This window comes from Phialemonium atrogriseum (assembly GCF_030411735.1).
Source record: "Phialemonium atrogriseum strain 8032-3 unplaced genomic scaffold QBC33scaffold_35, whole genome shotgun sequence".
In the NCBI taxonomy this organism is placed as follows: domain Eukaryota; kingdom Fungi; phylum Ascomycota; class Sordariomycetes; order Cephalothecales; family Cephalothecaceae; genus Phialemonium; species Phialemonium atrogriseum.
Window position 1 is genome coordinate 242,697 of NW_026848172.1, and position 23,131 is coordinate 265,827.

At 55.3% G+C, this 23,131-nt stretch overlaps 10 protein-coding genes across 10 annotated transcripts; 6 read left to right on the top strand and 4 right to left on the bottom strand.

Moving 5' to 3' along the window:
* Window positions 1–281: 281 nt before the first annotated feature.
* Window positions 282–1,427, bottom strand: QBC33DRAFT_252648 (Dol-P-Man:Man(5)GlcNAc(2)-PP-Dol alpha-1,3-mannosyltransferase 2). The gene is made up of 2 exons (XM_060423017.1): window positions 1,149–1,427; window positions 282–1,073 (listed from the first exon to the last, which is right to left on the bottom strand). The coding sequence occupies exons 1-2, from the start codon at window positions 1,305–1,307 to the stop codon at window positions 372–374; spliced, it is 861 nt and encodes a 286-aa protein (XP_060279272.1). The 5' UTR covers window positions 1,308–1,427; the 3' UTR covers window positions 282–371.
* Window positions 1,428–1,826: 399 nt separating this feature from the next.
* QBC33DRAFT_252663 (uncharacterized protein) lies at window positions 1,827–4,155 on the top strand. Its single transcript, XM_060423018.1, has 5 exons — window positions 1,827–1,924; window positions 2,014–2,103; window positions 2,159–3,019; window positions 3,081–3,728; window positions 3,791–4,155. Exons 1-5 carry the CDS (start codon window positions 1,872–1,874, stop codon window positions 3,981–3,983), a joined length of 1,845 nt encoding a protein of 614 aa, XP_060279273.1. The 5' UTR covers window positions 1,827–1,871; the 3' UTR covers window positions 3,984–4,155.
* Window positions 4,128–6,148, bottom strand: QBC33DRAFT_599303 (enolase C-terminal domain-like protein; the record flags this gene model as incomplete). Its single annotated transcript, XM_060432025.1, has 3 exons — window positions 5,484–6,148; window positions 4,541–5,404; window positions 4,128–4,460 (listed from the first exon to the last, which is right to left on the bottom strand). Exons 1-3 carry the CDS (start codon window positions 5,667–5,669, stop codon window positions 4,128–4,130), a joined length of 1,383 nt encoding a protein of 460 aa, XP_060279274.1. The 5' UTR covers window positions 5,670–6,148.
* Window positions 6,149–6,530: 382 nt separating this feature from the next.
* QBC33DRAFT_550815 (uncharacterized protein) lies at window positions 6,531–7,296 on the top strand. The gene has a single exon (XM_060429118.1). The coding sequence runs from the start codon at window positions 6,622–6,624 to the stop codon at window positions 7,279–7,281; it is 660 nt and encodes a 219-aa protein (XP_060279275.1). The 5' UTR covers window positions 6,531–6,621; the 3' UTR covers window positions 7,282–7,296.
* A 298-nt stretch (window positions 7,297–7,594) lies between these two features.
* On the bottom strand, window positions 7,595–11,334 carry QBC33DRAFT_614010 (uncharacterized protein). Its single transcript, XM_060432570.1, has 6 exons — window positions 10,791–11,334; window positions 10,005–10,718; window positions 8,756–8,885; window positions 8,537–8,683; window positions 8,243–8,450; window positions 7,595–8,167 (listed from the first exon to the last, which is right to left on the bottom strand). The coding sequence occupies exons 1-6, from the start codon at window positions 11,037–11,039 to the stop codon at window positions 7,648–7,650; spliced, it is 1,968 nt and encodes a 655-aa protein (XP_060279276.1). The 5' UTR covers window positions 11,040–11,334; the 3' UTR covers window positions 7,595–7,647.
* Window positions 11,335–11,883: 549 nt separating this feature from the next.
* QBC33DRAFT_563271 (sugar transporter) lies at window positions 11,884–13,864 on the top strand (the record flags this gene model as incomplete). The annotated part of the gene is made up of 6 exons (XM_060430261.1): window positions 11,884–11,960; window positions 12,033–12,159; window positions 12,257–13,065; window positions 13,136–13,232; window positions 13,306–13,522; window positions 13,599–13,864. The coding sequence occupies 6 exons, from the start codon at window positions 11,884–11,886 to the stop codon at window positions 13,862–13,864; spliced, it is 1,593 nt and encodes a 530-aa protein (XP_060279277.1).
* Window positions 13,865–13,989: 125 nt separating this feature from the next.
* Window positions 13,990–15,665, bottom strand: QBC33DRAFT_550822 (monooxygenase). The gene is made up of 2 exons (XM_060429119.1): window positions 14,914–15,665; window positions 13,990–14,843 (listed from the first exon to the last, which is right to left on the bottom strand). The coding sequence occupies exons 1-2, from the start codon at window positions 15,406–15,408 to the stop codon at window positions 14,160–14,162; spliced, it is 1,179 nt and encodes a 392-aa protein (XP_060279278.1). The 5' UTR covers window positions 15,409–15,665; the 3' UTR covers window positions 13,990–14,159.
* Window positions 15,666–15,845: 180 nt separating this feature from the next.
* On the top strand, window positions 15,846–18,575 carry QBC33DRAFT_252723 (fungal-specific transcription factor domain-protein). The gene is made up of 7 exons (XM_060423019.1): window positions 15,846–15,986; window positions 16,044–16,072; window positions 16,132–16,236; window positions 16,293–16,732; window positions 16,792–17,513; window positions 17,562–17,791; window positions 17,853–18,575. The coding sequence occupies exons 1-7, from the start codon at window positions 15,936–15,938 to the stop codon at window positions 18,451–18,453; spliced, it is 2,178 nt and encodes a 725-aa protein (XP_060279279.1). The 5' UTR covers window positions 15,846–15,935; the 3' UTR covers window positions 18,454–18,575.
* QBC33DRAFT_519069 (uncharacterized protein) lies at window positions 18,531–19,388 on the top strand (the record flags this gene model as incomplete). Its single annotated transcript, XM_060426271.1, has 3 exons — window positions 18,531–18,669; window positions 18,701–19,206; window positions 19,254–19,388. The coding sequence occupies 3 exons, from the start codon at window positions 18,531–18,533 to the stop codon at window positions 19,386–19,388; spliced, it is 780 nt and encodes a 259-aa protein (XP_060279280.1).
* Window positions 19,389–20,581: 1,193 nt separating this feature from the next.
* Window positions 20,582–23,115, top strand: QBC33DRAFT_500237 (fungal trichothecene efflux pump; the record flags this gene model as incomplete). Its single annotated transcript, XM_060425665.1, has 8 exons — window positions 20,582–21,068; window positions 21,149–21,518; window positions 21,602–21,786; window positions 21,852–21,944; window positions 22,006–22,187; window positions 22,263–22,427; window positions 22,483–22,624; window positions 22,715–23,115. Exons 1-8 carry the CDS (start codon window positions 20,804–20,806, stop codon window positions 23,113–23,115), a joined length of 1,803 nt encoding a protein of 600 aa, XP_060279281.1. The 5' UTR covers window positions 20,582–20,803.
* Between the last annotated feature and the right edge of the window lie 16 nt (window positions 23,116–23,131).

Genomic DNA, 23,131 nt, shown 5'->3' on the forward strand with positions numbered 1-23,131 from the left:
ACCCCCGCCGGCAATGCCTTCCTAATCCTGAAGGGCTCCCAGGCATCCCAAAAAGCCCTCCCCAGGGATGTTGTAAGACATTTCTGGGTGGTCAGGGCAAATTGGTTCTCCTATCCGCGCATAGAAGGAACTAGATGTCGTTGCGGGTGCCTCTCTTGCATGGCAGTTGGTGATATTGTACTTGATAATTAGAAATGATGATAACCTCAAGATCTATGGAAGCGGGCTACTTTCGGCCAGCCACCTCGCTATCTAGTTTATGATACCTAAACTACCAGGGCCCATGTCCTGCGTATTGGATTCAGACTCTTTGTTGTGACCGTTCATGCGGGGTTAAATGCTTAAAAATGGTAACGGTGACCAGAACGGTCTTAGAGCTTCGACTCAACTCTACCAGGCGCGAAGCTGCTTCCGCCAATGGCCTCAACAACCCGGTCGACCGTGTTCAAGATCCACTCGCTCCCGCTATCAGTGGCCAACCACTCGGCCGCCTTGACGTCCTCGACCTCCCTGTCGCCGCGATAGGTGCCATCCTCGACGGCCTTCCTCAGCCCAAAGACGTGCGAGAGCACCTGCGGACCAACACCGGTCTGCGCCCGCAGGCACGAGATGGCCACCACCGAGGTCAGCACCCTCCCGATGCCGGCCAGCGAACCCCGCTCCGCGGCGGGCGGGTCGGCCAGCAGCGGGCCGTAGTGGCTGTTCAGGATGTGCACGGGCAGGTCCGGGTGAGACTGCGCCAGCTTCTCGTACAGCTTGGTCTCGAAGGGCGCGTAGATGGAGTCCCAGAGCGAGCGGCCCCGAGAGGTGATGTCGCCCAGGTTCTGGGCTGTTGGGGTTCGGCTCGGCGATGTAGAGAGCGCCGAGGCGACGTCTGGGCTGAGAGAGGCGTGGAAGGCGTTTAGGCAGTTGATTGTGCGCGGGATGCCGTTGAAGCTGATGCATTTGAGACCGATCTCGCGGATAAACTCGGCGGTGCGGACGTCACCGCCTTTGGCCCCGTGTGCGGCCGATGCGACGCGGTGGAGCGCCGGTAATGAGTCGGGGGAATTGAGCGTGAAGGTTGCGGCGGCCTATCACCATTCAGGTCAGCAAGGGGGGAGAGGCGCGGGATACTGGATCTGATGGATTGGGCAATATCTGCTCACAGCAATTACTAGCCAGGAGCGCACTCCAAGATTTTTCTGAGAGGCATCGCGAGCAATGGATTGGTAAACGTCGGCAATGTGCCTCGGCGCGGGGCGGGGACCGGGACGAGAAAATGACGCGTTGATGAGGGCTTTTAGCGACGGAGAAAGTTTCGACATTTTTCTATATTTTGATTATGGGCGACGGGATAAGGGAATGGCTTGAGCCTGCGCGTCGAATCCCATGGCGATAATGTGACGGGACGACGGGCGGTTTTGAGGGACAGAGCCACGAAACCAAGAACCGAATTGCCGGCCGAAAGGCCCCCTCGCAGAAGAACCCCACAAGCTAAGGATCCGGCAGCAGGGGAACTAACGGCAATCACGTTTGGGGAGAGGACCAATAAGTATCGATGGCCAATTACCTCTCCTTGAGGTTTCGAGGACCAAAACTTAGGTAGTGTTCTTTAGCAATTAAGCTTAAGGATGACCATCTTGAATCCCAATGAGCCAGAATGCGGGTTTGATAGCCAGCATCGTTATGAGGTCATTTCCTTTGCGCCCCACACCTCACCCCCGAGGTCCCGCACGTGAAAGTCGCAGGCATCCATCCCCATACCCCAGGTCAGCTGACACCGCACTAGTCCCTTGGCAGAAAAAACCCTTGTAACAATGCAGTCCGGCCTCCAACTTTTGGATATTCCTGGCTCTGCAGGTCAACAGCCCCTGAATTCCAGTCCAAGTATGAGCTTCAACAGGAAGCGAGTCGCATTGGCTTGTAACTTTTGTCGAAGCCGGTGAGTCAAGGGCCCTACCTTCCTTTCACCTGCCTTCCTTTCCTGTGAGCTTGCTTTCAAATTGGACGACATCAGCTGACTCGGACCAGAAAACGCCGGTGCGACGCACGTAAACCATCCTGTTCAACCTGTATTGAGCTCGATGCCGAGTGTCATTATGATGAGTTACCAGCTCAGAGGTTTGTTCCTCTTTGTCGGTCCTTGCGGTGATGGTCATTCGCTAATTATCTCCAGAATCGACACCTCCGGCGGCAGCCGGGAAATCCTCAATCGGCTCCGGGACATTGAGGCCGTGCTGGAGACTCAGTCTGAGAAAATAGCAGCCCTTTCCTCGGACTTCCGTGCGCCCTCATCTCATATGCAGAGCGAGACGTCGCCTCAAAGCCATACGTCGGTGCCTGTGACTGGTCTCCAGCCAGGCGTCGGGGGTATCGGGGGCGCCGGAGTTCCTTTCACGCCCTGGTCCTTCTCCAGCATGGATGCCCAATCAGAGTTTCCAAACCTGCCGCCGCTGACCATCCCCGTCAAACACAAGACATCGTCTAGCTATCTGCTGAGCTTACCGTCGATGAAGGCCTTGATTGGGGAGTACCCGACCGACTTGTTCTTCTTGTTGGAGTCCAAGAACCCCCTTCCTCCCGAGCTGTCGTTCGACACCTGGCCGACGTCGCAGCCCCCAGTCGAGATCCGACGAGATGTCACCGATAGGCTCGTGGACACATTTTTCTCAACAGCGCATCACAACCATCCCATATTAGACCGCGATGAGTTCAACGAGATATACTCTCGGTTCTTGGAGACAGGACCGGACTCGAGCATTGAATCCGCGCTCTGCATGGTTGCCTTTGCCCTCGGAGAGATTGCCGCATCGCCACCCAACCCGCCCAACTTTAGCACATCACCCCCTGGCATGCGGTATATGCAGCATGCCATGCCCACTATCATCGCTCTCTCGTCCTGGTCGTTCTCGTTCAGTTTACTATTGCCCCAGGCTCTCGTCTTGGCTAGTGTTTACTTTGCCTACATTGTCCGGCCTCTCCAGAGCTGGCGCCTGATCTATTCAGCATCTACAATACTCCAGTTTAAGCTCTCCGGGTATGTTCAGAAGGGGGCCCCCAATAGGCGTGGCAGTTGCTGACCACTCACTCCTCGGCAGGATTGACACCCGAGAAGAGGGGCCGAATTCACTGGAGAGCATCATCCGTCTTTTCTGGTCTTGTTTTCTTGTGGAATGTGACCGGCTCGCTGAGCTCGAACTGCCGCGAAGTGGACTGCAACAATTGACCGACGAGATCAGCCTCCCGACCTGCACCAATCTCGGCCTCATGCAGTCAACATGCTACCTCGCCGAAATTTCGATTCGGAGGCTGCTCAACCGCATTCACAACTCCCTCTACCCGAGCAAGAAGCACGTGCTCACCCTCTCCTCCACCACGCTTATGGCGCCAGACGACTTCTCCATCGACGAGATTTCCTCCATGATGGTCGTCTGCGATGAACTGCACGCACAACTCGAGACATGGCATGCCTCGATTCCCGAGGCCTTCCGACCGATGCTCAGCGTTGCGTCTCCCGCCATCGAATCCAACGACCGCGAGGCGATACTGCGCATCCGATATTTTGCGGCGCGGCACATCATATATCGGCCCTTTGTGCTTTACATCGCCACCCACGGCCTGGAGCGCGCATCTGAGTCCATTTTCGACAAAGCCAGCATGTGCATCGAGAGCTGCAGGTATTACATCCACAATACCACCCAGATCTTGGCGAAACCAAGCCAGTACACTTGGACTTTCGCCTTATCGTATGTGATCCACTTCCTCCATCTCAACTCGTAACTCCGAGATTCTAACGCACTTGATCTAGATCACTTGGTGCTGTTGTGGTTCTCACTTTGGCTTCACTTAGCCCCGACTTGAGACACATGGTGCCCGACATTGACGAACTGCAGAGCGTGGCAATTGAAAACATTCGACCCTGGGCATCCTCGAGTCTTGAAGCAGTCGTCTCGATTCTGGAGGACATGCGAAGGAAACAACGAATTCTATCCCGTGTCTAGGGTGCTTGGTGCTAGGCAAATGACATACTTGTACTGCTATACCACCTTCTAAGTCATGCGTGGCCCCAAGAACTAATAACCTAGCTTCACCCATAACGCCATATGTGAATACCTCTAAGCACTAATGCACCAATCCTCACGATCCTACAACTCTCCTCCGGTGGGCTGCGCGATAATTTGCAGCCCGATCTCGCTGCTCCAGAAACTTCCATTCGGGTAAGTGTACTTCTCCAATGCTTCGTCGGTATAGCCAGTGGAATAACCAGGGGCAAGCGGGGTGACGTAGTGGGCATTTTCGATCTTGGAAGGATGACGCAGGTTCTCGCGATGGCTGTCGGCATTCTCGAGCATCGACTTCCGCCCGCTGACGGCAATGTAGTCGATGGTGCTCAGATGGGAGGTCAGCTCGGTGAGGCCCATAGCACCGTTGTGCGGCACGCAGGGAACGTCGAACTTGAGCGCCATGAGCATGACCGCCTGGAGAGGGAAAGGGTGTGGTTAGCTGGTTGCGGGCCACGACGAAAGTAAGGGACGGGGGAGGGGACTCGGCGACTCACCAGGCACTCGTTGACGCTGCCCAGCCGAACAGCATCAATCTGGCAGACATCTGTAGCTTCGGCTTGGAGCAACTGCTTGAACGTCACGCGGTTCTGTGCGGCCTCGCCCGTGGCCACGCCCACGCCGTACGGCTTGAGTGCTTTGCGGATTGCGGCATGGCCGAGGACATCATCGGGGTTGGTGGGCTCCTCAATGAAGACGGGCTTGAACTCGACGAGGTGTTTCATGTATTCGATGGCCTGGGGGACACTCCACACCTGGTTCGCATCGATCATAATCTGATGGCCCTTGTCGTATCCGAGAACCGCCCTGACGGCGGACAGCCTCTCCCGGTCGGCCTCAATGCTGGTGCCGACCTTGAACTTGAAGACGGTGTAGCCCTCGGCGATGGTCTCCTCCAACACCTCCTTCATGCGGTCGCCGGAGAAGGCCAGCCATCCGGGAGATGTGGTATAGGCCGGCACGGCTCTGTTCTCAAGAGCCTCGGCCAGACGGTCCTCCTTGCCCTTCTGCGTCTTCTGGAGCATCTCGATACCCTCCTCGGGGGTGATGACATCGGTGATATACCGGAAGTCGATACACCTCACGACCTCCTCGGGAGTCATGTCGCAGACGATCTGCCACACGGGCTTGCCCAGGATCTTGCCCCACAGATCCCAGACGGCGTTCAGCACGCCGGCGACGGCCAGGTGGGTGACGCTCTTCTCGGGGCCGATCCATCGGTATTGCGAGTCGGACACCATGTACCGCCAGGTCTTGCCCATGTTGCGGGTCAGCTCGTGCATCGTCTTGCCGACGACGCGGCGCGCGAAGATGTCGAGCGCCAGGCAGATCAGCTCGCTGCCTCGTCCGTTGCTGAAGGCCTGCGATATGGTTAGCTGAGGGTTCAGAACAGGCCGAGGGATTTGGGAAAATGCAAGAGGGGGGAAATGCTAAACTTACAATACCCTCGCCGATCAGCTCTCCGTGGTTCGTCTTAAGCTGGATGTAAGGGTGGGAGCCGTTGGTGCCCACGTGCATGGCGTCAGAGCCGACTCCATCCAAACTGGTGGGAAACCGCAGGTCTATGACCTCGAAGGCGGTGATGGTGACATCGTGCTCGGTGAGCCCAGCTGATACGGAGCCCATGGTTGCGTTTGAAGATGTGAGACTGATTCGACTGGACTCTAGGAAAAGTGTAAAGGATCAATACAGTAACAAAGTCGGGTTATAATTGACAGAGACGAGGGAAGCTTGGGCAGATTCTCCCTTGATATGTCATCTGTGTTTTCCCCAACATAGGACGACCCTGGCCCCCAACACGTGGGGACAACCCCCCTGAGGGGCCCGAATAATACAATCCCGAGCAGACCGGGGTTGCCGCTCCCCCCCGCACCCTCCACTTGAGCGTGGAGCTGCCGCCTCCCCCCGCCGCTACTTTTTTGCCTCAGACCCACTGATCCGGACCAAGCTAGTGATCTCGTCTCCATCAAGGGCGCTAAAAGGTTCCACCCTCACCCAGCTCCGCATCACCAGATGGCATATGTCGGGGTGAGGCGGATGATGGAGTACGAGGAGTGTATAGTATATGTTGGCAGAATGGTCTCGGCTCGGCATTTGTCCCTCGCGTCAGAGGCCGAGGCAGAGGAAGAAGCAGAGGTTTCCAATTACCTAGACTTTTCCGTCTCATAACACAGCTGGGTCGTGACTCTTCCGACGCACTCCAAACAGACGAAGAATACCTCCCCCATCGCCACCACCCACAATGACCAGATCATTACGCCCCGGCATCTACGCGCCCACGCAGGTCTTCTACGCCGACGGGCGCGATGAGCAGCTCGACCGCGCGACGATCGGCAAGCACGCCGTCCGCATGGCGCGGGCGGGCGTCGCGGGCATCGTCACCAACGGCTCCAACGGCGAGGCCGTCTACCTGAGCACCGAGGAGCGCGCCGAGGTCACGCACGCGACCCGCACAGCCCTCGACGCCGCCGGCTTCGCCGACATGCCCGTCATCGTCGGCGCGTCAGACCAGTCCATCCACGGCACGCTGCGCCTCTGCCGCGACGCAGCCACCGCCGGCGGCGACGCCGTATTGCTCATGGTCCCCAGCTTCTTCAAGTGGGCCATGGATGCGCCGACCATTGAGAGGTTCTTCCTCGCCGTCGCGGACGGTAGCCCACTCCCCGTCGTCATCTACAATTACCCCGCTGCCGTGGCGGGCATAGACCTCGACTCAGACGTCCTGATCAGACTGGCCCGTCACCCAAACATCGTCGGGACCAAGTTCACCTGCGGCAGCGTCGGGAAGCTCGCCCGCGTGGCGGAGGCGACATCCCCCGTGTCGGAGGCCTTCGCCTCGGAGTCGAGCAGCGGCAGCCGCCCTGGGTACTTTGCGTTCTCGGGTGTGGCGGACTTCATCGCCCCTGCGGTGGAGGTGGGCAGCAGCGGGGCGATCGTGGGCGCGGCCAACGTGTTCCCCCGCGCGTGCGTCAACGTGTACAGGCTCGCCGTGCAGGGCCGCAGGGAGGAGGCCATGAGGGCGCAGCTGCAGCTCGCTAGGGCGGACTGGGAGCTCACGAAGCGGGCGATACCGGGATTCAAGGCCATACTTGAGGAGTGGTGCGGGTATGGTGGGGTGCCAAGGGGGCCTATGCCGGCGCTGGGTGAGGAGGCAAGGGCGCAGTTGTTTGGTGATATTAGGTGGATGATGGAGCTTGAGGAGGGGCTGGAGGATTTTGGAGTTAAAGATACTAATTAGTCCGTAGTAGACGGGAATTCAAGATACCTATCCAATATGTTGCTACCATATCAGCTTCCTTCTTTTCCCCTCCCACCTGCTCGGTAGCCAGCCGAAGTACTCCAGGTGCGCCGGAGGTATAATTTGAGGGTGGAAGTAATAACATGGTCATCTGGGAGTCAGTTACAGGGCCTATCCTACGCACAGCTCCAAGGCACCGTTTTGACTTCAGTTTGAAGTATGACGGCAATATTATTAAAGAATTATACATTCATGGGACAGATATCAGTATCGTGGTCATCATGTCTGTTTGCCTATGTACCTATTTACCCACCCGTCCGTACCGCCAGTCCATGCATGAAAAAGGAAAAACACAAAGCACACCTTCTACTTGAACTGCTTCTCATAGTCAACAAGCGTAAACCGGTATCTCACATCCCCGTTGTGCAACCTCTCCAACGCCTTCCCAACGCCCTCCTCCCCGACAGGGATCGTCTCAACCCAGCTCTTGATTCCCTTCTCCTCGGCCAACCTCAACATCTCAAGCGTCTCCTTGCGGCTCCCCAAATGGCTGCTCCCAACAAGACACCCATTCGCCAACAGGCTCTGCGGCTTCACCTGCCATCCGGAACTGCCCTCGGGCAGCCCGACACCCACAAACCGCCCGTGCACCTTCAGCAGCGACAGGTAAGGCGCGAGGTCGAACCCGTCATCCGATGACGCGGTGCACAGGATCATGTCGAAGGTCATCTCGTGCGCCGTCGCCCACCCGGCCTCCTTGGTCGCGAGGAATCCGTCGGCGCCCATGGCCTTGGCGTCGGCCTCCTTGGCCCGCGAGCGCGAGATGGCGTATGTGGTCGCGCCGAGCGCCTTGGCGAAGAGAATGCCGAAGTGGCCGATGCCGCCGCTGTGCCGTGTGTGTGAGCGTGAGAAGGATGGGGGAAATGGTGGGTAGACTGGGGAGTGAGGGAGGGGAACTTACACTCCGATGATGCCGACCTTCTTGCCGGGCCCGGCACCGTTGCGCACAAGAGGCGAGTAGGCGGTCAGGCCGGCGCAGAGCATGGGCGCGACGAGCTCGGTCTGTAGACCGTCGGGGATCGGGAAGGTGAAGTGCTCGTGGGCGCGGATGTGGGACGAGTAGCCGCCGTGGGCGACGGTGCCGTCAGGGTAGACGGAGCCGTAGGTATCTGTGTGCATTCGACCGGACGAGTCAGTTCTGAAGTCTGAACATTGATTTCGGGACGCGGTTGGTGGCTATGGAGATCTAACTCACCCATCTGCTTCTTGCAGTATGTCTCGTTGTCTTCCTTGCAGGTGTCGCAGTCGAGGCAGGCGTGGATCTGGGCGCCTACGCCGACGCGGTCACCTACCTTTACGGTGGTAACCTTGGGGCCGACCTTGACGGCATGACCGACGATCTCTGCAGGGTAACAACTAGATCAGTACATGCATGGTATTTCGGTCAGGACTTTGTCTTCCATCTCGGACTCACCGTGGCCGGGAATCAGGGGCCAGATCTTGTTGCCCCATCCTCCCGTCGCAGTGTGCACATCAGAACCACACACGCCGCAGGCAATGATCTTGACGTCGATGTCATGGTCGCCGAAGGGTTTAGGTTTGAACTGGTTTGCGCAACGGTAATTAGTAAAGTCACTAAGGCGTAATTATTCGTTCCAGGCTGCCCTGCGCGAAACGAGACGGCACCCGGATGGGTCGATGTCTTCCACTCACCTCAAACCTTTTCGGGCTGTTCCACTTATCGGCGGAGGGGATAGCGAATCCTTCGAATGTTTCGGGATACATCTTCGTTATTCAATAAGGATTAGATGATAGAATGAAGATGGACTTGTGCTTTCTTGCGAGACCTGACGAGTTATTGCCGGGAATTCTTTAATTGTGTCACGCTTGAAGAGCTGATATACCTCGGCCACGGAACAAGAGAAGTAGGATTTACAATGGAAGAAAACTCTGCTGTGGACTAATTCTTTTCCAAGATCCGCCACGACACTATCATCTATCTCTGTCGACCCAAGACTTCTCGTTGCTATAATACGGTCGGGTATTTGGGGGCGGGCGGAGATGCCGCCTCCACCCGTCGGGTAGCTCCAAAGATGACGATGTTCTTCAACCGATAGGGTTGGGGAATCCTTGTCTAGCGGCATTTCACATGGCACGAGGGGCAGATTGGAGGTGGGGAAGGTGGAGATATGAGGAGAAGGTTATGTAAATTTCTTCATGGAAATGGGGGTACGTATCTGTACCTCGGTTCGAAGCCGATCGGGTCGGATCCCAAGGAGCTAGACTTGTGTTGGAGCACACCACAGCAATTCCACACGCGTCTCGCCTAGTGCAGAAACCTTCACGCGGGTACGCGGGTACGCGGATAGAAGGAAGCAATGGAGAATTTGGTGCGCTGTCTTATCGAGAAATGACCAGTGAGTTCCTCCTCTCCATACTCTGCAAGGAGCCCCTCCCACATTGGAGATGACAGTCAGGTCCAGTCCGTACGGAAACGTTTGAGTCGGACGAGAGTGAGTGATCATGCCGTGTCAGTGTGAATAAACTGTTTTATTTTATTTTATTTTTTACGTCAATAGGTGTGGTACCTGAATTCAGTCTATGCCTTTGGAAACACAAATGAATCAAATCATGGATAGTTATTCGTCATGGGTCATCTAATTATCTATTGTGTGGGCTGGCCCCTTGCTCATGCCCATTGCCTGGGACACCAAATCTCTCACAGTCTCCCTGAACGAGTGGTACTGATATCCCAGCTCCTTCGCGGCCGCCTCACCATCCAACCCGTGGCTGTCATCGATGACCTGATCCTCCTGCTTAACCTTGCCGTCCAGCTCGGGAAACTCCTCGATCATGATCCTCGCCGCCAGACCGTACGAGAACCGCTCCGGCGCAGCAGGGACGTATCTCTTGCCGCCGACGTCCCCGTCGAGTAGCGCCCCGACGTGTGCGGCTGCTAGGTCCCGGACATCGATCCAGAAAGGCACACGCGACACGGGCAGCGGATCGGCCCCGCTGGCAATCTTCCAGAGCATCGCGTTGGACTCGTTTAGCTTGTCCACACTCTCGACATGGTGTACGACGGGACCGAAGGTCATGGGCGGGCACAGGGCGACGAGGTCGAAGGTGGGCTTGTGGTCCTTGACGAAATTCCAGGCCTCCAGCTCGGCAAACTTCTTGGATCCCCGGTAGGCGACGACGGCGCTGGTGGCCTGGTCGGCGGCTTCCTCGTAGGTCAGCGGGTTCCAGTCGGAGCCGGTGTAGGTGAAGTATGGGGGCCCCTTGCGGTTGACGTCGAGAACGGAGGCGAAGGAGGAGGTGATGACGAGGCGCTTGATCTTGGGGTTTGTGGCCGCGGCTTCGACAATAGCCCGGACGCCGTTGATGGCTGGGATGATGAGTTCCTTTTCGTTGTTCTTGGTATCATATGTGAAAGGCTATGGGGATCAACCAGTGTCAGTCTCCGTCTTAGCAGGTGTAGTGTAGTTGTAAATCAAGACCAAACTTACACTCGCTGTATGAATCACTCCGTCAACGCCATCGACTGCTTCCACCAAGCCACCCGGCTTTTCAAAGTCATCAATCTTCACGAACTCGAGTTTGCCAGCATACTGAGGTCGCGCCTTGGTCATAGCATCGCCCTTAGCAAGGGAACGGGTTGCCCCCCGTACCCTGAGCCCCTTGGCGAGTAGGGTGTCGACGATGTGAGCGCCGATGAAGCCGGTCGCTCCCGTCACCAGAACAAACTGGCTGCCCATATTGATCGATGTAGGTGTGTTCGCTTGCGAAGATGCAGTGACAAGCAAAAGGGAAAGTCTCAGTTTGCTCGCCTGGTCGAAGAGGGGATAATTGTCTGTCAACAACGCGATGCGGGGAAGCTTGTGAGGGGTCGCAGCTAGATTGATAAACAAACATGCATGGGATGGCTCTTCCCGCCTTCCGCCAGCAAGAGGCCATGCAACATGCAAGGCGACGGGACCGAACCATTGTCAGTCGCCGTAGCGTAACCACCCATATCCCATATCGTGTCATCCCGCCCTGCTAGCCTCAGGACGGCGCCATGATTCGAGGCAATGATCACCGGCCGAGTCAGCAGGCGAACCAATAGCGCCGGTTTCGGCCCAAACATGCCGCTCATCCCCGCCGGCAACCCCACCGCCACCAAAATACATCGTTCTGAGCGGGTCTGCCGACTATCCCCGCCGCACTTTCACTAAAAACTAGACTAGACTACCGGAGTCGGTCCCCATTCGGCATGCCATGAAGGGCTTTGCGTTCCCCGTGGGGACCCACGAGGTTGTCAAACCACCCCCGGTCGTCTTTCTCCTCCGCAATGCCCCTGGGGAACGAGTTCCGCATCTTACCTAGACTAGGGTCGTACTGTGGGTGCTACCCGGGAGCGTGGTTCTGCTGTTGGAACTAAATATCGTCTAAGCAAAGGTTTGGAAGAGACGAGTATTTAGAGTTGCATCATTCCTCACCTTCAACGAGACCACCTGAATGATCAGCGCCTTGCAGCCAGCCAAAAAAACGCATCGAGTCTCCTCCCACCGCGTCTCCCTTTTGAGTCTTTGCCAGCTTGATATCGTCACTTCGAGAAGCATGGCAGTAGGCAAGGGCCTTTCAGGCCTCCTCAGTGGGACACCACTCATTGTCGTCATCACCATCGCCAATGCCTGGTAAGTTTGCTGTCCACCACGTGTGTTTTGTTTGTTGTGTATATAGATCACTGACGATGCGGCATGATACAGTTCCATGGCATGGTTCGGCTATGACCAGGGTGTCTTCTCCGGTGTCCTGATCTCGGCCGATTTCAAGAAACATTTCCCCCAGACCAGCGATCCGAATATCTCGGGCATCACCTCGAGCTGCTTCTCCGTGGGTACCGCCCTATGACCGCCCCTATTCGCAGGTAGAATGATGAGAGAAAGAAAATGAACATAAAGGCATGCTGACACATAACGCTGCAATTTAGCTCGGAGCCTTCTTCGGAGCCATCTTCGCTTTCACGATGGGTGACAAGCTCGGCCGCAAGAAGTCGGTGGCCATCGGCCTGACCTGCAACCTTATCGGCGCCATCCTGCAGATCGTGTCGTGGCACCTTCCACAGATGATCATCGGCCGCGTCATCAACGGCTTCGGCATGGGCCTGACGTCGGCGACCTGCCCCGTCTACCAGGCCGAGTGCTCCAACGCTCGCGTCCGCGGCAAGCTCGTCGTCGTCGGCTCTCTCGCCAACACGGCCGCCTTCTGCCTGTCCAACTGGATGAACTACGGCCTCTACTTCCAGGGAAGCGCCCTGCAGTGGAGGTTCCCGCTCGGCTTCCAGCTCATCTTCCCCGTCGTCGTCGCCGTCGCCCTTCTGTTCTCCCCCGAGTCTCCCCGCTGGCTCTTGCTCAAGGACCGCCACCAAGAGGCCCTTGAGGTGATCGCCCGTCTCGAGGGCAAGGGCAAGACCATTCACGACCCCGATGTCACAGCCCAGTTCCTGTCGATCCAGTCAGCCGTGCAGATCGAGCGCCGCGACCGCGTGCCTGTCATGGACGTGTTGAAATGCAAGGACAAGACCCAGAACCTCAGGCGGCTGCTGCTATCGTGCGGCACACAGTTCATGCAGCAGTTCAGCGGTGTCAACGCCCTCGGCTACTACCTGCCCACCCTCCTCCAGCAGAGCGTCGGCCTCGATGAGCAGGAGAGCCGTCTGATGACCGGTATCAACGGGACAATCTATCTTGGCGCTGCCTTCTGTTGTCTGTTGATTATTGATCGGTTTGGACGCCGCAAGTGAGTCATTACCCCGGCCTCATCCTCCACCATCCCCCCCAGGAACCAATACGCTGACATGCCATCCAAGGATGATGTTGTACGGCTCTTTGACCATGGGCTCCTGCTATCTCGTCGCATCCATGTGTCTCAAGGCAGCGGAGAAGGACCCGTCTCGGGAGCGCATTGTAAGTGTCTTTTCCCCTCCCTCCTCTTCCGAAGGCTGTGTGTTAATTTCCCGCTTCTCCTCTCCCCCTGCAGCTCGGCAAAGTTACAACCGCCATGTTCTTCCTGTACTACTTCTTCTACGGAACCAGCTTCGCCAAGGTCCCTTGGGTGTACAACTCCGAGGTCAATTCTATCGGCTGGCGGACCCGCGGTGCGGCTGCCGCCACCGCGACCAACTGGATGGGCGGCTTTATTGTGACGCAGTTCACAAAAGTTGGTGTCAACAACCTCCACTGGAAATTCTATCTGAGTAAGTCAAGTTCGAGCCTTGCTTGGGACAACGAGAGAGCCAATCTTCAGCGCTGACACACCCACCCAACAAATAGTCTACGTCATCCTCTGCTGGGCCTACTTCCCCGTCGTCTTCTGCCTGTACCCAGAGACGTCGCGGCGCACTCTCGAGGACATGGACGAGATCTTCATCCGCAACCCGTCGCTAATCGTGTGCGGCAAGCCCGAGCTGACACAGCGCGAGCGGCCCCAGGAGTTCATCGAGGCCGAGGCACAACGTGTTGCTGATGCTGAGAACGAGGAGCTGGGTAAAAAGGGGGTTGCTGGGAATGGGGTGACGGCGCATGATGAGCGTGTGTGAGAGGATGGGCTGCTTTCTCTTCAGCTGTTGTCGGGACTTGTTAAACACTAGGTTTCGACCTATTTATTAGGCAATTAATTATATATACCTTCTTTGCCTCATTAGTAGGCACAAGAGGTTCTCGCCGCCCCATCACTGGCACGCTGTTCTGTCCATTACGTTTCATTTCATGTAGTCTAAATAGGGCGGAGTGGGACGGTATGATCTTATTATTAGCCCATGAACCTACAACGACGGCTTCTTATGTGCCACCGACCATGCCTTGGAATCATCCAAGAAGGACCTCGAAGACCCATCAAGCGCGTTTCTCTGCATATACCAAACGCTCACCGTCGCCTCCAAGAGCCCTAACAAGCTCCTTCGGGGCGTCTTCCGCAAAAAGCAACTTCGCGCTCGCATGGCACCGCTTGATGAGATCCTTTGCGCGAGCAAACATGTCTCTCTCGTACTCCACGACGGCCTGCTCCAGCGCGCCCATGCCGCACTCCTTGATCTTGGTTGCCAGCACGAGGGCGTCGTACATTGCGCAGTTGACCCCCTCACCGACGAACGGCGTCGAGACATGAGCCGCATCGCCGAGCAAGGTGACGCCCGCGACGCGCTGCCAGCCCATCGCCTCGGCCGGCAGATAGTACAGCGGCCACGGCCGAAAGGCGCCTTCGCAGTTGGCCACGATGTCTTTCAAGTCTTGGGCCCAGTCGGCGTAGAAGTCGGGTGATGACAGGAAGAATTCGCGCGCCGCGTCTCCGGAGGCGCTGGCTGGGCCGCTTCGGGCGAAGTCCTCGGGCGCCGAGAAGCCGAGGTAGATGCGGTAGGAGCCGTCAAACATCTGCTGCGCCGATATTTGCTTGTTGTCGCCCATCGCCATGAGTATCCCGTGGCCGACCTTGGCCGAGAGAGAGGGGTAAAAGGGATTGTTTGCCGAGAGTCTGGCCTCGAAGTATTGTTTGCCGGAATACGAGGGCTTTGCGGGAGTGAGCTTCACCAAGATCCGTCAGTATTGAGCTAATTTGGGAGAGAGAGAGAACGGTCTAATGCGGGTAGCGTACCAAATGGCGCACTCTGCTCCAGGCACCATCCGCACCGACAACGAGCTTGAAGCCAGACGCTGTGGCGCCATTCAGGAATGTGATGACTATGTTTCCAGATTCATCCCTATGTGTGCTCTTCACAGCATGGTCCCAACAAACCTTGTCCTCCGGGATGGACTCAAGGAGAAGCCTGCGCAGCTGAACGCGGTCAATCTCTGGGGCGTCGCGCCCCTCGCCGAACTTCATGTGCGTCTTGCCGTACTTGTCAGCGACCAAGGTGGTCGTGGCGTCCCACCGGGCGTACTTCTGGAATTCGTCGAACAGGCCCGCGGACTTGAGGGCCAGCTGACCCGTAGGCCCGTGGAGGTCGAGCGAGCCGCCCAGCTGCTCCGTCGTTGCGGTTGCGGACGCGTTGCGTTCATAAACAATGTAGTCGATGCCATTGCACTTGAGCAGGCGGGCGAAGGTCAGGCCGCTAGGTCCGCCGCCGATGATTGCTATAGGAGGTGTCATTGTCTTAAGATGCGGTAATGAATAGCTAATGTGATATTGCTTTTACAGCACTGATGTTCAGGTGGAAACCGGGACTGGGTCTTGTAGTTCTGCGGCATGGCCTACAAGCCGTGTCACTATCCGGAGTCATGGCATTCTTCTTTATATATCTCTGCCTTGCCCTTGACTCGCGTGCCAGGCCAGCAGATCCGATCCGAGACCTGTGCAGACGAGATGACGTTCGTTTTAGGCTTGCATACGTCGAGTCTCACTGGCGGATACTACATCGTCGTCCCTCAGCCTGTTTTATCGAAGCTAATTGGCTCGGAACGGGCGGCACGGAGTGAGTGGAGAGGCTGTTTCCCGGCATGAAGAGTCGTGATTGGATGGCTTCGGAATTTACTCCCCATTACCCCTCCCGAGCTCAGCCAGTCAGATCCTGTAACCTCGGAAGCTAATGGAGATCTCAGGACCATCAACCACCTCACCCCTTTCCTTTCAGCCCATTCACTCCATTTCGGAGCCCCATTGCGCGGCCAGTCACTGATATGGAATCCCGAGCCCGGCCGGTGTCGGGTGATGCCCTAGCTCGGTTTGCAGTAAGAGCCGCAAGATCCGGAAAGCCCCGAGCAGCCCTTCGCTAATTGGTTGGACAGTGTGACTTCTGCCAGCAGAAGAAGCTCAAGTATATCGCCCTGTCTGGTCCAGACCGAGTCCATTGGGCTTACCGTTGGTGTATGCTAGGTGCTCCAAGGAGCTTCCAAAGTGCAGCACATGTAGGCCATGGCCTGGGAGTTGCGAATACTCGCGAGAGAATCTAGCCCCCAGGCTGGGTCGCTCGGACTTGCGGTAGGTCTTGGGCCCGGCGCCTGATAGCCAGCCGCTGACTTGTCTCCATTTAGAAGTGAGGGGCCGGGGACCGAGAGCATGACAACCACGTCTGTGATTGAAAGTGTCGAGAGAAGACTTGATCGCATTGAGCTTGCGGTCCAGAGTTTGACCAGCTCTGTGAACCAAGTACTGGGAACTGTGAAGTCTGCACGCACAGCCACGTATCCCAGGGGCGATTCTCACTGTGCTACGTCTAGCATGGGTGTGAAAGAGCCCCAGCTTTTTATAGGTCCATCACACTCGTTCTCCATTGTTAGAGATGCATTGTCGAACGTTGAGGGGCTGAGAAACTCGTCGACATCCATAACTGAGCACCAGAACGCCCGGGAAGATTTGAACGACCTTTCTACTGCCATCGCTACTGCCGCAGTCGATGTGCAGGGTCCCGAGGAGGCAGACTCAGCAATGGGATTCCACGTTCCTACAAAACAGGCCGGTTACGGATTCATCAGTCGTAAGAACCCCAAGCAGTATTATTATGTCTTCAAGAGGAGCCTAACTAAGTCCTTGCAGGGTTTTTGCAAAACGTTGAGCCCGGCGAAGCGATATTCTTTGTTCCGCCAGACGACGTCTTGGTGCAGGTGGTATTTCATCCAGACAAGGTCTCTCAAATGGCCTGGGTCGTGTTCTTCAACTACACTATGCTCGCCTCTGTGTCCACCGACCCTACCCAAGTTGATAACATGCGGCTATTCAGACGGAACACACACCTGGCACTGAATAACTCGAAAATATTCCTACAGCCGAGTGAAGTCAACATCCAAGCCTTGATGCTTCTGGCTGTGCATGGAGAAGACTTCGCCTCTCCAAATTTGTCATGGATGCTTGCCGGACATGCTTGCAGACAGGCTCAGGCTCTAGGCCTTCATCTAGTGACCAGCTCGGACTACGACCTACAACAACGATGGCTGTGTCTCTTCTGGACGCTGTTTGCTATCGACAAGTCTTGTTCTCTCGCTTTCGGCAGGCCGTCATTTCTCCCCACAACGTTGTACCGGCATGTTCCACACCCAGACTGGCGTCATCTACTCAAGTTCCAGCCACACGATACGCATTTCTTCAATGGCAAACACAAGTCAGATTCGACCACGTTTGGAGCCCATGTCTTCAGCCAGAATATTGAATTGGCCAAACTCACAGGGATGGTGCTGGACTCTCTCGCCCACAGCGAACCCTCTTCCATCAAGAATAGTCTGCGATCCGAGCTCGATGCATGGTATCTGCAGACAAACCAGGTCTGTTTCATCATGATGAGAGGGTGAACATTGCTGACGAACCACTAGCTTCTATCACAGACAATGGAGAAGGAAAGGGACTCTGTCAATCCAGCCCAACTGCACGAGATGACACTAGGGATCCGCAGCATGAAGTTTCAGTACTTACATATCCTCGTCTTACTGTTGAAGGACGACTTCTCTTACCCGGAGCTTCTGCTGGCTTCTGCACGAGAGGCGGTTTCGATCCTTCCATCGATGGTATCTAATTGGACCTCGGTTTACAATGGTATAATCTGGTATGAGCACCCATCATCTCCTCCTCGTGCGCAAGTTGACTAACCTAGCGCACCGACAAAGGCAACTACTTTATTATCCTTTCACGCCGTTCTTCGTCATTTTTGGCAACATCATCCGCGAACCTCGGGCTCCAACAGCCCAGCAAGACCTCACCTTGCTGTCTACAGCAGTGTCTTACTTTGCTAGCATGAGATCCCAAGTAAATCTCCTGGTCAATCTTTCCTCAAAGCTGGAACACGTCGCAACCGTGTTCCTGCAGCTCGCGCGAAGGCAGGTCGTACACAGTGCTTCTGGAACGGCCACCAATACCGCCTCTGGGGTTCCCACAAACTCAAGGACACTCAGAACCGGCCAGAGCGAGAGTGGGGACTCCCTCCGACACGATGGACCATTAGGTCAAGAAATTAGGTCCAGTACTTGCGACATACCGCTGATGGTGGATCTCTCAATGTTCGACGTCGGATCCATGGATATCAACAGCTACTTGGACTGGCTACCCGCTGACGCTACTGTTCGACCTCGCCAGGACTCTGAAATGGATCATGATCCGAACTTTCCGTCTGGGTCAAATCTTTCACGCGGCCGCAAACGGCCGTTTGATAGCACATTCGACTGGTTCTCGTGGGATACCTATTATGCCGGAACTGGGTCTGGGAGCTAATGCTGTGGCCCCTGGTACGACACCATCTCACATCACCCCTGCCACCAGCATAGTCAAACCCCTTTCTTTATTCTATCATGGCCATTCTGCCGGGCATCATCTACAACCAGCTCTTCGTGTCACTCCCCGAGCCGACCGAAGTTCAGCCTAACCGGCCAGACAGTGATTATCACCGGTGCGAATACCTGGCCTGGATTCGAAGCAGCGCGCCATTTGGTCTGTCTGCATGCTGAGAGGGTAATTCTAGCTGTCCGGAGCCTCGACAAGGGAAAGGAGACCCAACGACGCATTGAGTCCACGGGGCGAAGAGGTGCTGTCGACGTGTGGGGGCTCGATCTTTCCAGCTGCGAGTCGGTCAAGATATTTGCGAGGAGCTGTGATAGCGACCTCCCCAGGTTGGATTGTGTGATTGAGAACGCGGCTTTGGGTCCTCACTCCTACGTCGCCCTGGAAGACAATGAGGCTGCCTTGACGGTAAATGTTGTCAGCACGTTCCTGCTGGGCACCTTGTTGCTGCCGCTGTGTCGGAAAACCGCACACTCCTTCAACACCCAGCCACGGTTGACCTTCATCGTCTCCGATGTTCACGGCATGGCACACCTTCCCGAGAGGCATCAGCCTAACGTCTTCGCCGCGTTGAATGCGGATAAGTCCGTTCAGGGAATACGGCGTCGTTATGAAGTGACAAAGCTGCTGGGTGTCATCCTAACAAGAGAGCTTGCCTCCCGCGTGGGAGAGCCTGGCAACCATGGTGTAAATAATCAATTGCGCAAATCCAGGTTTCTGCGTCTCTGATCTAGGCAGAGGGGCGCCGCTGTGGGTTCGACCACTGGCCGCTCTTCTTCGACTGGTTTTGGCTCGGACTACAGAGATGGGGAGTCGTGCACATATTTTCGCCGGTGCTGGATCGGCCGCAACACATGGCCAGTACATGAGAAATGGCCGAATTGAACCGTAAGTACCTAAAATGCCCTCAGGCTGTTGGTTCTATGTCATTGACATTGGTGTAGCCCATACGCAGCCAGGATGGGTTGGAAACACAACATCGGGTGTACAATGAACTCCTTGAAAAGCTTGAAAACATTGAGCCTGGCGTTTCCCATCTGGTTACAGGAAAGTGACGACTATCTCTCTATATACGACTACAATCCTCTTCGTTCCCATCAATCCTGCTCCTGTAGCTGAAGGCGTGTGAAGTTGAGTGCTAATACTAGGTTGTAAAACATTTTCCTCTTCGTCTGCTTAACGTCACAGATTGGTGATTTCTTAAGAAGAGACATGTATTTCTTATTGTATATCTTATCGTATAAATATCAACAATCTTTTTGTCTAATGCGGCTCATCTCTTCAACCTGCCATCATCCTTCCCCACCTTGCCACCTTGCTTGAGAGAGCTGAGCACTAATAATCTGCACATTGGGCACTGCCTTCAGCCCATCGCCCCCTATCGTAAAGCTAGCTAAAGCTAAAGCTACCTGCCCGGTTAGGCCCTGCAAAATAGCGCTTTGTGTAGCACCAGGTATGACAACACGATAAGACGAGGCAAATGCATTGGTTAAGTCAAGCTAGGATAAGATTTAGTGTTAAATAACCTCTGCGTGTGCTTTCCTGCCAATGGTCTAGAACAAGATAGCCGTCCTAATTGCCTCGTTGGACCCAGTTCTCTGGGTCAGTGGGACTGCCAAGTACCGGCACTAATGAGTAATTAATAGCTAGAAAGTATAACTTGTCTCTCCGTCAGACCCACGAGGTTCCCAGAAGGGCGGTTATGCAATGCAATGCTGCTTGTCTCTTAAACCTGCCATTAGACCTGCAATTACAAGATTTCAGTCAACTGCTGCCATATGACTGATTCTTAGGGTTGTCCAGTCTGATTCATGGGTCGATTTCCTTTACCTGCAGTCGCGAAGGAACTGACCAGCCCAATGACACTACTACTGAATCATTAGGATTATTAGTATAGGGCAACCTAGGCCTAGTTCAGAATTAAATGGGTAACCGTTTCCGAGGTGTGGAGTGGAGAAAGCTCGCATGTCGGATACGATTACCATCAGGTGTGACGGGAATCTCGGGGAATCCGGGGGAGGAGAGGGGGAACGTGGGGTTGGAGGGTTAGTTAGTTAGACAGGGGAGAATGCAGGCACGGATACATACCATGGAACAGACCTTGTTCCCCAGAGTTTGGTAAAGTGGTTATATTAGGGCGTCGCCAGCTCTGGTCAAGCTTTCAACCTCTGTCCCTTCCGTCTTGGCTGCATCGACGAATATCCTTGGCTGCCCCCACAAACTTCCTTGGCGAAACAACGAACAGCCCCCACACCTTCGCCTTTCCCAAGGCGTCTCGTCAACCATGGCAGACCATCGCGATGAGGTGCCATCAGCAACCGACTTCGACAAGACGGATGTAGAGCACAAAGAAATGACTCGGATCGCCACCGACGATGACGACGAGGCCCCGGAGGCGCAGGGTGTCGATTTCGAGGCCATTGATCCCAAGTATTGGCGCTCTTTCAGGTTCCTCGGCTCGGTCGCCAGTATCATCCTCATCACCATCTCTCTCTACATTGGGTTCGCTCTGCCAGCAAGTTGCTTGCAGGTTATCAATGAAGACCTCGGTACGGCATGCAACCAACGCGCGAACTATAATCCCTGGTAGTTTGACACCGTGTTGACTCATTATATGCGCAATGATTAGGTCCTTCACCCATTTACAGCTTCATCACGACTGCTGCGACTATGGTGTCAGGAATCCTGCTCCTGCTGGTTGGCCGCTTGGGAGATATCATTGGTCGACGCTACTTCCTCATCGGCGGACAGCTCTGCGGCTTCATTGCATCCGTCCTCTCGGCCAAGGCCACCTCGATCAACATGTTGATCGCGGGATCCGTCATTCTGGGATTGGCCAACACATCCCAGCTTACCTTCCCCTTCGTCATCCAAGAACTCGTCCCAAACAAGCATCGAGGCTACGCCCAGGCTGTCATGATCTTCTGTGTCGTGCCTTTTGCAGGATTCGGGCCGGTTATTGCACGAAGCCTCATCGAGAACACTGAGCTTGGCTGGCGGTAAGATAGATCACCACCCAAGGTGTAGCTGCCTAGCTGCCTTATCTAGAACCGTGCCAAGGAGGCTAACATTAAGCATCAAGATGGGTTTACTGGATGAATGCTATCGTGTGTGGTGTATCATTCATCCTGTTGTGCTTCTGCTACTTCCCGCCAAACATGCACCAGTTGCACTCCAGGTTGACTTGGATCAAGGAACTCAAGCAATTTGACTACGGTGGGATCATCCTGTATGCCTCAGGGCAGTGTTTGATCCTCCTGGCTCTTGGTCAGTAAACATCCAAGCCTCCTTTTAGATTCCCAAGAGGGGACTAACTGACCCATTTTGCTTAGCCTGGGGTGGTGCTGCATACCCTTGGGCCAGTGCTCATATCCTTGCACCTCTAATTCTAGGTTGTTTCCTCCTCATTGCCTTTGGTTTCTACGGTGAGCACATCTGCCCACGATTATCTCCACTCCAACTCGATAACTAAAACACTTAGCGAAGAGGTCTATATGCCTCTAAAGCAGCCCATTCTACCAACCAAAATCCTCAGAAACACAAACTATGTCGCCATTGTCGTTCTTGCTGCTGTTGGACAGATGGCATTTTTCTGCATGTCTATCCTTTGGCCACAGCAGATCGCAGCTCTGTACAGCACTGACAATGCCACGATTGGATGGATGTCGGTGAGTCATGCTTTCTTATTGGTTATTGTTATTGTCATTTTAGCTTGCTGACAGTGTCTTGTTTGTGATGCTTAGTGCACTTCCGGCCTCGCCCTGGCTATCGGAGAGATCATCCAGGGACCTCTCCTCAAACCTTTGGGCCACTCCAGGATTCAACTAATCATATCTGCGGTTGCCATGACCACCTTCTCCGGCGCAATGGCTGCCACGACTCAGCACACCAAGGGCATGGCTATTGCTGTAAGTCTTCAAGAATATTGTTTTTGCTGTATATCAGTGTACTTACTCTCTCCAGTTTTCAATCCTGACGGGATATTTTTGCGGGTGGCTTGAACTTGTCGCCCTAGTTGCCAACGGCCTAGTCAACGACCCATCTGATCTCGGCCTCGCCAATGGATTTCTAGGTTCCGTACGGAACACAGCTGCCTCTGTATCCGGTGAGCCTCTCTGCCTGGTCACAGCACTCCCATACCTTGGGATGTGACTATCCATTCCTTCAAGGTCTAACCCATGTAATTCTTATCCAGTGAGCATCTACGTCGCCATCCTCGACCGCCGTCTCGCCGTCACCATTCCTCACGACGTTGCGGAAGCCGCCGTGTCAGCCGGACTACCCTCTGGCTCCGTCCCCGACGTGCTCACGGCTATCACCAACGGCACAGCAGCTGCGATGAGCGCCGTCCCCGGGATCAACGGCGCCATCGAGGCAGCCGTAACGAACGGTCTCAAGACTGCTTATGCCGCCAGCTTCAGCACTGTCTACCTCGCCTCGATTGGCTTTGGCGGCATCGCAATAATCGCTAGCCTCTTCACCAAAGATATCGACAAGCATTTGACCAACTTTGTCAGCAGGAGGATTAATGGCACTGTTGCCACAGAGATGCCTGCAGATGTTAAGGAGAAGCTGGACAGTATGTCCGGGGTTTAGTTAGTTGCCTTGCTGT

Coding starts and splice junctions, on each gene's coding strand:
- QBC33DRAFT_550822 (XM_060429119.1), bottom strand. CDS start 15,408: ATGACACCTCCTATAGCAATCATCGGCGGCGGACCTAGCGGCCTGACC. Junction 14,844..14,913: donor GGAGCAGAGTGCGCCATTTG/GTACGCTACCCG, acceptor ATCTTGGTGAAG/CTCACTCCCGCAAAGCCCTC.
- QBC33DRAFT_252648 (XM_060423017.1), bottom strand. CDS start 1,307: ATGTCGAAACTTTCTCCGTCGCTAAAAGCCCTCATCAACGCGTCATTT. Junction 1,074..1,148: donor GCTCCTGGCTAGTAATTGCT/GTGAGCAGATAT, acceptor GAATGGTGATAG/GCCGCCGCAACCTTCACGCT.
- QBC33DRAFT_252723 (XM_060423019.1), top strand. CDS start 15,936: ATGGAATCCCGAGCCCGGCCGGTGTCGGGTGATGCCCTAGCTCGGTTT. Junction 16,073..16,131: donor TGCCAGCAGAAGAAGCTCAA/GTATATCGCCCT, acceptor GGTGTATGCTAG/GTGCTCCAAGGAGCTTCCAA. Junction 17,514..17,561: donor GGTATCTGCAGACAAACCAG/GTCTGTTTCATC, acceptor ACGAACCACTAG/CTTCTATCACAGACAATGGA.
- QBC33DRAFT_550815 (XM_060429118.1), top strand. CDS start 6,622: ATGGTCCCCAGCTTCTTCAAGTGGGCCATGGATGCGCCGACCATTGAG.
- QBC33DRAFT_252663 (XM_060423018.1), top strand. CDS start 1,872: ATGAGCTTCAACAGGAAGCGAGTCGCATTGGCTTGTAACTTTTGTCGA. Junction 3,020..3,080: donor CTCCAGTTTAAGCTCTCCGG/GTATGTTCAGAA, acceptor ACTCCTCGGCAG/GATTGACACCCGAGAAGAGG. Junction 3,729..3,790: donor ACTTGGACTTTCGCCTTATC/GTATGTGATCCA, acceptor CACTTGATCTAG/ATCACTTGGTGCTGTTGTGG.
- QBC33DRAFT_614010 (XM_060432570.1), bottom strand. CDS start 11,039: ATGGGCAGCCAGTTTGTTCTGGTGACGGGAGCGACCGGCTTCATCGGC. Junction 8,684..8,755: donor GCCCCTGATTCCCGGCCACG/GTGAGTCCGAGA, acceptor GTTACCCTGCAG/AGATCGTCGGTCATGCCGTC. Junction 8,168..8,242: donor AAGGTCGGCATCATCGGAGT/GTAAGTTCCCCT, acceptor CACACGGCACAG/CGGCGGCATCGGCCACTTCG.